This window comes from Ursus arctos, unplaced genomic scaffold, assembly GCF_023065955.2.
Source record: "Ursus arctos isolate Adak ecotype North America unplaced genomic scaffold, UrsArc2.0 scaffold_14, whole genome shotgun sequence".
NCBI lineage: Eukaryota > Metazoa > Chordata > Mammalia > Carnivora > Ursidae > Ursus > Ursus arctos.
The window spans coordinates 764,126-777,958 of record NW_026622808.1 but is presented as its reverse complement, the minus strand read 5'-3'; the positions used below and the strand labels follow the sequence as shown (position 1 = coordinate 777,958).

General features: G+C 47.8%; 1 protein-coding gene across 3 annotated transcripts in view; it reads right to left on the bottom strand.

Moving 5' to 3' along the window:
* Positions 1-13,833, bottom strand: part of NT5M (5',3'-nucleotidase, mitochondrial) — a 37,833-nt gene that overhangs the window by 10,806 nt on the left and 13,194 nt on the right. For all 3 annotated transcript variants that reach the window (XM_044391836.3, XM_044391835.3, XM_026521176.4), the window contains exon 3: positions 11,164-11,224. In XM_044391836.3, coding sequence (XP_044247771.1) covers positions 11,164-11,224 — 61 coding nt within the window. The remainder of the gene's footprint in view (positions 1-11,163; positions 11,225-13,833) is intronic.

Here is a 13,833-nt window from a genome sequence, read left to right as displayed (position 1 = left end):
CAGCCATTATCTGAAAATGCAAACATTTACCTAATACTAGTTAATATAATTTTTAAACAATTATCCCTAATAGGAAAAAAAAATCACTTCAAGCGTAATTTCTTTACGAATAAAGTTAAGTGCTCTGTGCATTCGTTCACTGTAGGTTTTTGCCTTCAGGGAGCTTTCTATTCACTCCATTGCCTGTTTATTTCTGGGGTGTTCACTGTTTCCCATGGGTGTAAGAGTCATCCCCATGACAACAGTTAAGTCCACTTGGGTCTTTGTCACTGTCTTAGTGTGGGTCCTCCTTATAGCCCATCTGAATCCCCGTGGCAGGCTCTGTGTGGCCTCCACTGATTAACCCCCTGTACTGCTGCAGCGAGGGTCCAAAAACACCGATGGGATTTATGACAGCTTTGCTTAAATATCCTTCGAAAGCCTCTAAGTAGAAACTCCTGATTACCAAAGGCCCTGCCTGCCTATTCAGTCTCATTTCTAGCCCCTCCCCTCTCCCCACAACCTCCCCTCAGCACCATCTCCCCCCCCCACGCCTCTCTGTCCTTACCCCCCACACCCCACACCCCCACCAAGATCCCTGGAATTCCTCTTCGCCTTTGTACACGCTCTTCCCACCACTCAGAACTCGCTCTCCCCCTTCTTTGTCTTCTCATTGCCATGACTCAACTCAATTCTTACTTTCCCCAAGAAGCTCACCCTGGCCTCCTCCTCGTGGGTGACCACAGAGACTGTGATGCAGAGTGATAACCACCTATCTTCCTAAAGCAGAGATGGAGCATTTTGTAAGCACTGTAGCAGACTGCTCAGTAAATGTTTGTTGAAATGAATGCCAACCCAAAAAGCATTCACATTTTTATTGCAAAAGTAGTGGCTTATCAAAGAAAATTTGGAAAATCAAGGAAAGTTAGAGAAAAAAACAGCTATAGTTGACTATATTTCCTTCCCTTTTATTATTTATTATTTTTAAAACATAGTTCTAATCAACTGTATAGGCAACTATATACAAAACTTATTTTTGGGGGTACCTGGGTGGCTCAGCTGGTTAAGCATCTGCCTTGGGCTCTGGTCATGATCTCCAGGTCCTTGGATAGAGCCCTGCTTTGGGCTTCCTGCTCAACAGGGAGTCTGCTTTTCTCTATCGCTTTCTCTCTCCCTGTCTGCCCCTCCCCACCACTCATTCTCTCTCTCAAGTAAATGAATAAAATCTAAAACAAACAAACAAAAAACCCTTATTTTTCTGGGATCCAAGAATGCAGAAAAACTGATCAACCATAGAATTGTCCAGGCTTTCTGGTTTGAGAAATGTGTGTTGAAGTTCACATTCTTTATTGCTGGGCAGGAGAGTTTGGGGACAGATAGAAACAAGAGGATGACACTTACTGCTAGCAAGCATAGTGCTAGGTGGTTTATGTAAATTTCTTCCTCAACTTTATTTTTTTAATTTACATTTATTGGGATATAATTGACATGTAACATTGTATAAGTTTAAGGTGTATAATGCATTGACTTGATACATTTATATAATGCAACATGATTGCCAATCAATTTTCTTTAATAATGCCCATGGAAGGTATTACTGACAAGGAAGCCAAGTCCCAAAAAGGTGAGTCAAGAAGCTCACAGGTGGGGCCACAGATCCAAAGGTGAAAGTGTGACTCTCAGGTTCAGCCAGGGCCCAGCAGGGTCAGGTGTCTGAGGGACACCTCTAAGGAGAAGTCAGGGCTTGGACAAGCATCATTCATTACATTTATTAGCTGCTGTTTTGGAAGAGAGACATTGCTCATTATTCACCAGATTACAATTTCAGTTCCTAAAAATACCTGGGGATAAAATAGTTCAGCCCAGATGAATGTAGAGCTATCCAAGTGTTGTCATTCTTAAACCAGAATCCAATGACTGAAACTGAATCCAAACTACATGTTAGCAGGAGAATCACCAGAAGGACTTTCAACGGAGGTGATCTCTCAAGACCTAGTCTTATGAGCAAGCTCATAAGACCAGTCACTGTAGGAGTGAGGAGTTCAGTGTGAAGATGATGAACGGGGGGAGGTGGGTGCTGATGAGGATGGTGCTGAGAAAGGACAGGGGGCAGAACACCCTGGGCAGCTCCCTGACACCTCCTCACAGCCCTCTCAGAGCCATGTGGGTCCACAAGCAAAGACACGGCTCAGAAACGAAGATCTGTGAGTTAGACGTGATCCTTGCTCTTCAAATGTTGGGTGGGATCCCCCCTTAAGTCCTTCTCTGCTCAGATGAGCAGATTCCAGGACAAGCCTCAAATCACGGAGGGGATGTAAGTCCTGGGAGATGGTGGGGACTTGCCATTACCCAATGACAGGTGTCATCATTACTGGCCTACTTCATTTAGTGACAGAGGTGAAAAACGGTGCCATAAAGCCCAGGATTTCTAGAGAAAGTGCCTGGACCCAGAACCCTGTACAGGTATCATGCACTTCTGTCCATAAACCCAATTAAGATGGTAAAACAACCACATCTAAGCATAAGAACAGGGTTGGTTTTGGAACTATCAGCCATCTGAACAGCCAGATTTTTTGGATACAATTCACATACCATAAAATCTACCAATTTAAAGTATACAATTCAGTGGCTTTTAGTTTATCCGCTATACCAAAACATGGCCTACCTTGCTAAACGTTCCATGTGCACTGGACTAGAAAACATATCTACTGTTGTTGTGTGAGGTGTTATATAAATGCCAACTTGGTCAAGCTGGCTGCCAATGATTGGTCAAGGCTTCTACACCCTGACTGATTTGGGGGGAGGGGTCTACTTACTCTATCAGCTATTAAAACAGGGATATTAAAGCCGCTGATAAGAATTGTGAATTTGTCTATTTCCCCTTGCAATTCCATTAGTTTTTTTAAAATTTTTTTATTTATTTAAACGAAAACAAACTGTTCACCCATTTCTCCCACCCTCTTACCTCTTAAAACCGCCGATCTGTTCTCTGCATTTATAAGCTTGGGTTTGTTTGTGGTTTTTTTTTGGTTCTGTTTGTTTGTTATTTTTTAAATTTTTTAAAAGATTTTATTTATTCCTTTGAGAGAGAGACAGAGAGAGCACAAGCAGGGGGAGAGGCAGAGAGAGTTGGAGAAGCAGACTCCCCGCTGAGCTGGGAGCACAATATGGGGCTTGATCCCAGGACCTGGAGATCACGAGCTGAGCTGAAGGCAGACACTTAACCATTTGAGCCACCCAGGCACCCATGTTTGTTTGTTTTTAGATTCCACATATAAGACATAGCATACAATATTTGTCTCTCTCCGTCTGACATTTCATTCAGCATGATACCCTTGCGGTCCATCCGTGTTGTCACAAATGGCAAGATTCCATTCTCTTTTATGGCTGAAATCATATTCCGTTGTATATAATAACAAAATTTCTTTATCCATTCATCCATCAATGGACACTTAAGTTGTTTCCATATCTTGGCTATTGTAAATAATTCTACAATACACATAGAGGTGCATATGTTTTTTTTCAAATTAGTGTTTTTGTTTTCTTCGAATAAATACCCAGAAGTAAAATTGCAGGATCATATGGTAGTTTCATTTTTAGTCATTTGACGACACTTCATTCTGTTTTCCACAGCGGCTGCATCAATTTACATTCCCACCAACAGTGCACAATAGTTCCTTTTTCTCCTTATCCTCTCCAACACCTGTTATTGCTTGCCTTTTTGATAACAGCCAGTCTAACAGGTGTGAGCTGACATTTCATTGCGGTTTTGATTTGCATTCCCCTGATAATTAGTGATGTTGCACTTCTTTTCACGTACCTGTTGGCCATCTGTATATCTTCTTTGGAAAAGGTCTATTCTGATCCTTTGCCCAGGTTTTACTCCAATTGTTTCATTTTGGGTTTTTTTTTTTTTTTTGGCTTTTGCTACTGAGTTGTATGAGTTCTTTATGTATTTTGGATATTAGTCCCTTATCAGATGTATGATAAGTAATTGTTTTCTCTCATTGAGGAGGTTGCCTTTTCATTTTGTTGATGGTTTCCTTTGCTGTGCAGAAGATTTTTAGTTTGATGTAGTCCTGCTTGTGTTTTTTTTTGCTTTTGTTGCTCATGTTTCGGTGTCAAATTCAAACCATTGACAAGATCTATGTCAAGGAGCTTACCATCTATGCTTCTTCTAGGAGTTTTATGGTTTCAGGTCTTACATTCAAGTCTTTAATCCATTTCGAGTTAATTTCTGTGCATGGTATAAGATAGAGGTCCAGTTTCATCCTTTTGCATGTGGCTGTCCAATTTTCCCACCATTTCTTGAAGAGACTGTCCTTTCTCCATTGTATATTCTCGGCTCCTTTATCATAAATTGACCATATATGCATAGGTTTATTTCTGGGCTCTCTATTATGTTCCATTGATCTATATGTCTGTTTTATGCCAATACTATCCTGTTTTGATTACTACAGCTTTGTAATATAGTTATAAATCAGGGAGTGTGACACCTTCAGCTTTGTTCTTCTTTCTCAAAATTGCTTTGGCTATTGGGGTCTTTTGTGGTTCCAAATTTTAGGTTTGTTCGTTCTAGTTCTTTGAAAGTTACTATTGGAATTTTTATAGCGATTGCTCTGAGTCCGTGGATTGTTTTTGGATAGTATGAATATTTTAATAATATGAATTCTTTCAATCCATGAGTACAGAATATCTTTACATTTATTTCTGTCTTCTTCAATTTCTTTCATTAATGTCTTGCAGTTTTTAATATACAGGTCCTTCACCTCCTTAGGTAAATTTATTCCTCAATATTTTATTCTTTTTGATGCAGTTGTGAATGGAACTGTTGTCTTAATTTCTCTCGTAGTTCATTATTAGTGTAAAGCAATGCTACAGATTTCTGGGTATGATTTTGTATCCTGTAACTTTGTGGAATTTATTAGTTCTACCAGTTTTTTGATGGGGTCATTAGGTTTTACTATATATAATATCGCATCATCTACAAATAGTGGTAGTTTTACTTCTTCCTTTGCAATTTGGATGCTTTTTATTTTTTTCTTGCCTGCTGTGGCTAGGACATACAATATTATATTGAATAAAAGTGGCAAGAGTGAACATCCTTGCCTTGTTCCTGATCTTAGAGGAAAAGCTTTCATCTGTTCACCGTTAAATATAACATTACTTGTGCATTTATCATATATGACCTTTATTATGTAGAGGTACATTCCCTCTATATCTGCTTTGTTGAGAGTTTTTTATTAATGTGGATGTTCAGGGGCACCTGAGTGGCTCAGTCAGTTGAGCAACCGACCCTTGGTTTCATCTCAGGTCATGATCTCAGGGTTGTGGCATTGACCCCCATGTTGAAATCTGTGCTCAATCTGGAGCCTGACTGAAGTTCTCTCTCCCTCTCCCTTTGCCTCTCCCCCCGCTCGTGCTCTCTCTCTCAAAATAAATAAAATCTTTTTAAATAAATAAATAAATAAATAAATAAATAAATAAATAAAATGGATGTTGAATTTTGTCAAGTGCTTTTTCTGCATCTATTGAAATGATCATATAATTTTTATCTGTTTTGTTAATGTAGTGTATCCTATTAATTGATTTGCAGATGTTGAACCATCCTTGCATTCCTGAAATGAATCCCACTTGATCATGGTGTTTGATCCTTTTAATGTATTGTTGAATTCCGTTTGCTAATATTTTGTTCAGGAATTTTTCATCTATGTTCATCAGGGATCTTGGCCTCGAGTTTTCTTTTTTGCGGCATTCTTATCTGGTTTGGGTATCAGGGTAATGCTGGCCTCATAAATGTGTTTGGAAGAGTCCCTCCAGCCCCCTTCTACTTTTTGGAAGAGTTTGAGAAGCACTGGGATTAACTCTTCTTTGAATGTTTGGCAACATTCACCAGTGACGTCGTCTCGTCAAGGACTTTTTTTCGTTGGGAAGGTTTTGATTACTGACTCCATCTCCTTGGTAGTAACTGGTCTGTTCAGATCTTCTATTTCACCATGATTCAATCCTGGAAGGTTGTGTTTCTAGGAACTTATCCATTTCTTCTACATTGTCCAATGTGTTGGCATATAATTATTCTTAGTAGTCTTTCATGATCCTTTGTACTTCTGTGGTATCAACCACAGTTGTACCAACTCTTTCGTTTCTGGTTTTATTTGAGACCTCTCCTTTTTTCTTGGTGTATCATTTTTCTATCCTATAGAAAGCTGTTTCCTTTTATTTCACTTTATCATCACTTTTATATATAATTTACATACCATAAAGTTCAGCAATTTAGAGTGTACATTTCAGTGGTTTTTTTAAGTAATCCCCTATGTTGTACAACTATTGCCTATCTAATTCCCAAAAGTTTCCATCATCCTTCCAAAAAACCCTATGCCAATTACCATGAACAGCCAATTATTTTATAAATAGTAGTTTGGGCCAAAACATACCATGAGCCCTGGTTTTCGACTACTGGGTAGCACACAAAGTGGAAGGTACCCCCAGAGAAAGTTCCTGAAATGCTGGAGTGTGGCTCTCATTGCTCTTAAAAGAACCTGTGGTTTCTGCTGGTGGCAAGAGAAAGTGATGCACATTTTAGTGTAAGTCTGATCAGAGGTTCAAGTTCTGGGAGCAGTTGGACAATTTGGTGTCAAATGTGCAAAGAAATTAAATTATCTACATTTTTTTATTTGAGTTTGAGTGATGAAGAGGCTCAGGGATGGGGTGGAAATGTTTAACATTTATTCTTAAAATCAAACACGGCATCTGGAAGACATATCATCTGGAGACCAGACTTCAAATGGAAAGGACATGTCCCACACTGTTACATCCAAGCATCTCACTTAATCCTACTTGGGATCACTCACCTCGTTGAATGAGGAAAAGTAACAGTAAAAAGTCATGCTCGAGCATGAGGAATTTAACACGGATTTTTTCCATCTCTTTGGGGGAAAAAAACTAGTAATATCATGCTAAGTTCTGAGTCAGGTGGAATTAGAGAAGGGGGTCAGCATAGCACGGACGTACAGAACACAGGCTCTGGAGCCAGGCTGCCCAACCCTGACTTACCATGTCCTGCTGCCAACCTTGGGCAAGAGACTTAACCCCTCTGTGCCTCAGTTCCCTCATCTGTAGAATGGGGATAATAACAGTACCTACTTCAAAGGGCTGTTATGAAGGCTAATGGATCATTACAGGTGAAGTCCTTGCCTGCATATCCTACCAACGCATGAGTTAGCTTACTGAGCAGGTTTGAGTTTAAAATATCAGCAAGCCCCAGGCAGAAAGAAGGTTCTGATAAACGGAATGGCACCTAAGTCTGACTCTTCAGGTATGATAAAGAAGGTGACCTCTTAGCAATTAGGCTTCCCTCCTTTGACTGGGTCTCGAGAGGAATCAGCTAAGGAGAGAAACTCCCACTTTGGCTGCCCATGGCTGGAGGGGGGCAGGAGCAGAGGGAAGAACTCTGTGACAGATCTGGGTCTTGAGCCCCCACTGGAACCCCCATGAGAGCAAAACATCCATCCTCCATTGACGTCCTGAGAACCAGCCCCAGCACCCCCCAACCAGAGGCACCAGGCAGAAAAATCGACAGCACCCGTCTGCCCCCAGCCTCGACTAGCCAAGAACACAAGGCCTGTCTACCAGGGATGGGGGGGTGCATGGATAGTGGGAGACAAGGTGGCTGGGGCTATTTTAATCCCTTCGCAAGATAGCGACTGTCTGCCTTCCCCACTGACTTAGTTTCAGGTGTGTGTGTGTGTGTGTGTGTGTTGGGGGGGTGACAACATGGCTGGGAGAGGAGCTTGCACCCCAGCCTGATCCCAACCCCACAGGCTCTAGGGCCATCAGCCAACACAATTCACCCAAAGTTCCTCAAACATACTCCGCATTTTGCTGTCTTCATGTCTCTGTTCAGCGTCCCACTTCCTCCACTGACCGACCGTACGTGGCCCGGCCTGGCCCCTGGGTGGGGAGGGGGCTCTGCCGGCCGCCAGCACAGCAGCAACACTATGCCCCTCCCTGCGGTGCGTGTCACAATGTGCCCTCCTTGTGGGGGCCAGGAATTCTAGCTCCCGGAATCTAGCCTATGGACATAATCACATGAAGATGACTTTAGCTCTTCGTAATCATGTTTTTGAAGACTATTTGGTGACAGAAAAAAGGCGAAAACTCCATTAAGGAAGAAAAGGATACTAAACCACATAAGATTCAAGTTTTGTTAAAAAGTACTTATTATGTTTAATACGCATCAAAGAAAAACTAGAAAGAAACACCTCAAAACGCCAACAGTGTTTCTATCAGTAGGTGGTAGGTTTGTAGTTGGGGTTTTCTTGCTTTTTTTTCCCTTTGTTTGGTCATGGCATCCACCACCCACTATCACGGCGCCCCTTCCTCTGATATCGGCACCTCGATTTTTCTCCACAAAGACCCCTGTCCTTAATGGGACGTCAGTCAGGATGCCTACACTCGTGACCTGAGTTCAGGTGGTAAGCCTCCCTCCTGGGAATGTGAATCCTGGGCAGAGACACCCACAGATGGAGAACGAACGGGGCTGTGGTCTCCTGCGAACCCACATGCTCGGGGAGACCGTCCCATCGGCTCTGGCTCCCAACCTGCCTGTCAAGGGGCTGCTCCTTCCGATTCTCCTGTGATTCTCTGAGCAAACCAGCTGCGTCCTAATAAACTCTACTTTTGTTCCAGTTAACCGGACGCCGCTCACATTGCTGCAACCGAGGAATCCCAAGGGATATCCTCTTCCCACGTGTTCACTGGACTCTGAACCCTCGGCAGTGAGCATGCACCGCTCGTGGGAGCCGCTTGGGGCACGGGCTCTGGGACGCATGGCTCTGGACCAAACCCCACTGCCTCTACGATCGCTAGACCCAGGAGACAAGCTGCCTCACCCTCTCAGCCTCCTTCTTCGTCTGTCAGACCAGAGGAGTACCCCGTTTCACAGGGAGCTGCCGTACTGATAATAAGATACAGGGCCTGGCGCATCAGAGGCATCCGATAAATGGCGAACATTATTACTAAGATATGTTTGATAAGTCTCTTCCCAACAAATGCATCTATTCATCCGACAACAAATCCTGAGTGCTTCCGGCACGCCAGGCACGGGGACCCACAGTCAACAAGACAGACACAGTCGCTGTCCTCATGGGGCTTGTGGTCCGCCGGGGAGACAGACAGGCAACAGGACACAGGCAAAGATGTAAACCCGTTTCAAGTGTTTATACAGGAAACAAGGGCTGAGGAATGGAATAGCAAGGCAGAGAAAGAATAAGCTTTAAGAGGCGGTCAGGAAATGGGGGTGGGGCCGCTGAGTGAGGCCTAAGGGACGAGGAGGAACGAGGAACGCAGAGGGCCGCACATGTGTAGGGGCACGAAGCATGTCCCAGAAACAGGAATCGTGAATGGAGAAGCAGGAACTTAGGATGATGGGAGAGGGGGCTGGGAGGCGCTTGGCAGGTTTTGGCGAGGAGTTCGTGTGTGTATATGCATATATTTTTAAAATTCTATTTGAAGTGCGGTGGGAAACTGTTACGAGGTTTCAAGTAGGGGGCTGACCTGATCTACTTTATGAAAGGCCGCCACTGGCTCTGGGTGGAAATGAAATGAACAGGGGGTGTAGAAGTCTCTCTCAGTGGTTCTGGGAAGAAACGCTAAGGTGGTGTGATGGAGAGAAAAGGAGGCGGACACCAGCTGCCCTGAACGGGACACACGACTTGCTCATGCCCTGGGTGTGGGGGTAAGAAGGGCGTCACCAGGATGGCTCCCTGGCTTTCAGCCTCAGAGGCTGGTGGACGATGCCATGTACTCTCAGTGTACTGAGAGGGGAGGGACGGACATGGGACGGGGACGCCAGTAGCCCAGGGACAAACACACGAGGTTTGAGTTGTCCGGAGCTCTGAGGGCAGTCCCGGGCTGAAGCCACACAGGGGGGATGGTGTGCATAAAGATGGAACCTGGAGCGGCAGGAATGCATGGATGACAGCCATCGTATCCCTCTTCCCCCGACAAGTGCTGGATGAGCACCCTGACAGCCCACTACAACCACGGTTGAATCAGGCGCTCTGGCTCGATAGTTACTCCCACTTACGGGTGTACCTGGGGGACTTGTTAAAACACACTGGGCAGCTCCTGGGGTTTCCGACTCAGAAGGTCCCCGGGAGGGCTGGAGAATGTCCACTTCTATCAAGTGCCCAGGGACCTGACTTCAGATCACTGCTCTAGTAGGAACAGCAGACCAAGCCTTCAGTCCCCACTCCGCTCTTACTGATGGTAAGCCATTAACTCCCCCCGAGTTTAGCTAAACTCCTGTGGAAAGTCACGGGCATGACCAGGGAATGGGGCGCGGGAGCATGCGATGACTCAGGGGCCGCCAAGCGCCTCATGCTAACTGCTCGGTACGGGTGAGTTCCCGTTCCATTTCACACACATCGGTGGACTGTGCACATTTTGTTTCTAACGTGGAGCTGGAGATCATGTGAACACACTTGAGAGAGCTCGTGCCTGAAGGTCTGTGCCCAGCGAGCCCAGCCCCTCCCCCCTGGAGCAGGGGGTTCTGGGGCCCGAATCCCACCTTCCTGGACTTGGGAGGCTGCTCCCACTTCCCCCGAACCCACCTGCGGTGTGAACGCCCACCTCCTGGGCAACACACCTTTCCTATAGGGTTGGCAACCACAGGCTGCCAATTTCCAGAAAAGCCTCAGTTTTCTGTAATTCTATTTCTTTTCAACGCGCATGAGGATACGAGTGCGTAGCAAAACGCAATGTAACCGGTTCACCTTTGTAAGACTTTTGCATAAATAAATTCACGCCCCCCAATGTTTGAGTTTGGGTTGCCTCCAGCACCTCTCCCGACACATTTCCTCTCCTTACCTCACCCTTCACAAATGATGCTTCACTACCATGGGGGTGGTCACCTTCCAGAGAACCCGGCGTCCTGGCCAGGCTCCCTGCAGGGAACGTGCCGGAATGTCACACTGGTGCCAGCGAAGGTCTTTGGGAAAGGAGACCAGGCACAGACAGGAGGGACGGACGGGAGAAGAGGCAGCAGCAAGGCCACCCCAGCTGCCGAAGGCCTCGCTGTGAGGGTCCGCACCCTACCCCGGGGTGTGCGGAGTGCCGGCACCCCTTACCCGAGACACGTGGGGTGAAGGTGAGAGGAGGCTGCAGGCAGACCGCACAGCTTACCTTCTCGTAGGGACAGTACTTGTACATCTTTGTGGGGCTCGTGCAGATGAAGACGTCCGTGCTGTGAGAAAGGGGAAGGAGAGTCAGCCTGAGCCCCGACATTGCTTGGTCTTCATCACCCCTGCGCACCTGCCCCCCTACCCCCACCCCTTTCCTCTGCGGGCGTCAGGCCGTCCCGGGTCTGCACCCCTCACCTGGAACGGGAAACCCCACCACCCCACACTGCTCTCCCAGCCAGACACATCCCGTCCCCCAGTCCTGAGCAGCCACGTGTGACCTCTCTGGCCCAGCGACCAGGTCAGGGACGGGCGTCCATGGACGGCAATTCTGCATGGCCGGAGCCCAGAGCTTAGCTAGGCCAAGCACTTGCCCTCTCTGGAATCTGAACAGGGAAATACTGAGAGAGAGAAGCATTAGCAATGAGAGACGCATTAGAGGGGTGCAGAGCGAGGTACTTGAGGGAAAATCAGGGCATCATGCGATGCAAAGCAAAGAACCCCGTGAGGGTTAGGGTAGAGGGAGGAGGAGTCCCCTCCTCTCAGCGAGGCTAAGCGCCCTCAAAACGGGCAAGGGCTCTGCTGTGCCCCCGCGCACAGTCTGGTTCTTCTGCGCTGGTGACAGTGGGGGGGCTGACTGGAAGGGCCTTGTCCCCACAGCCCAGGGGCCCCAGACCCTCACCGATAGAGCCATCTGGTCCCGAACGTCCGCAGAGAGCCACCATCTAGGGCTCCTCGTGCTGAGCCTGTGGGACACGAGATTTTCCGGGCTCCTTTGCTCTTTGGCAAATTAGTCCCCCGAGAGTCCTGCCTACGTCAGGCTGCCAGGTCCCTCCGCAGACAGCATGTGCCTTCTGGTTACCGGGGTCTAGTTACCCCGAGGCTCGGCTCTCACCTCGCCGTCCCCTCCCCCGTGCAGGGCCGGTCCCCTGGGTCCTCAGCCTCTCCTCCGTGTTCGCTCACTGAAAGCTGGCCTCACGCGAGGAATACGCCTCCCCTGCGCGCCTCGGGCTGAGAGCTCTGCTTTCCTCACGCCCACTGGCTGCAGAGACAAGGCAAGAAGGCTCTCCCTCGACCTCCCTTGTCTCTTCCAGACCATTCCTCCTGTTAGAGTGGGCGGTTAGTGAGGTCCTCACGGGATGTCTGGAGGCCGACAGAGAGGAAGTCACGGTCAACTAGGAGGAAACCCAGAGGCCTGTCCGGGCAGCACCCAAAAGCAAAACCACGGGAAACCAGATGCAACCAGACAAGCCAAAGACGGCTGACATAGCATCATTCCTTCTTCAAGCCCCGTCGCCATAGTGTCCTTGAAGTCCTTCTCCAGGGGAGACCAAGAGCCTCCGGTGACATCGTTTGGACGGGCGAGGTGGGGGCCTCAGGGGCCAAGGTCTCCCCAGTCCACCGGCGACTCTTCAAAATCCCTGACTCGGAGAAGCCCGTGCCCCACAACAACCCACCTGTTGCCCTTCCTGGCCGCTGTCACCTCCCCGCCACCGGCGGTCCTACCCGCAAATGCATTCTGACAACCTCGCTGCATCCTTCGGCCTCAGCAAGACAGGCAACCCGCTGAGGCTCAGTGCACCTTCAGCCTCCCTGGGGCCCCTCCGGCCCCACTGCCATCTCCCTGCTGGTGTTCCTCTCCCTCCATCGGGGCCCGCAAAGAACCCGACTCCCCAGCTTCTTCGACCCACACCCAAGCAACCGAGTGTTGCTGGAGAAGAACAAAAAAACAACAAAAACAACAAAAACAACAAAAAACTCGCATAATCGGTTTGGCTCTTTTCATCTTAAATTCAGAGGCACAACCGCAAGGCAGTGGTGCGCTTGCCAGGCAGCCTGTCCCCGGGACGCCGGCGTGTGCTCACGTTCCCCAACGCGGCAGCCGCCACACACCACCCCCGGGTCCTCAGACTTCTCGGCTCTGAGACTCCCTGGCTTCTCATCGTGGAATCTAGAAACACGCCTGTGTCTGAACTTCCTTCTCCCTTTCCCCTGCACGGGAGGAACAGGCCTCCCTCCCTCCTCTCAAGGCAAGGCCTTCATTCGTGCCCTGGATTCCATCCCCTAATCTTGCAAGGAGGAACTCCCTGCCACCTTCCCTTCCCCGGGACTGCTCTTCCCTACGACTCATTCAAACATGTTCTGCTCCCTCTCATCTTAAAACGAAATGCACACGCACACAGGCGCACATACCCATGACCTTGACCTCACATCTGCTCCCCTGACCTCCCGTCTCTCTGCTCCCAAAACATCTACCAAGTGGCCTGCACCTGTGGACCCCACTTCCTCACCTCCTGTGTGTGCGTCAATCCACCCCAACCGGGAGCTCATCGCCTCCACTTCCCAGAAAGTGCCTGTTGTCACCAAGGACCCTCATGTCACCATAGCCAATACACACCCCCTCTCCTTCTCTGGCTCACCAGCACCCAAGCAGACCTGCCCTCCTCTGTGAGAGCTCCTGTCCTGGCACGCCTGCCCGTCCTCAGCCACCCCAGCATATGCCCCCAACTTTACCTTCGCCATCCAGCCCTGTCCCCCGAGTCCTTAACAGCTTACTGAATATCTCCACGTGGACATCTCACCAACACTCGGATTTTCCAAAACAGCACACGTGGTTCTCCCCACTCGCCAAACCTGTTCCTTCGCCAGTTGATGGCACTGTTACATAGATCTG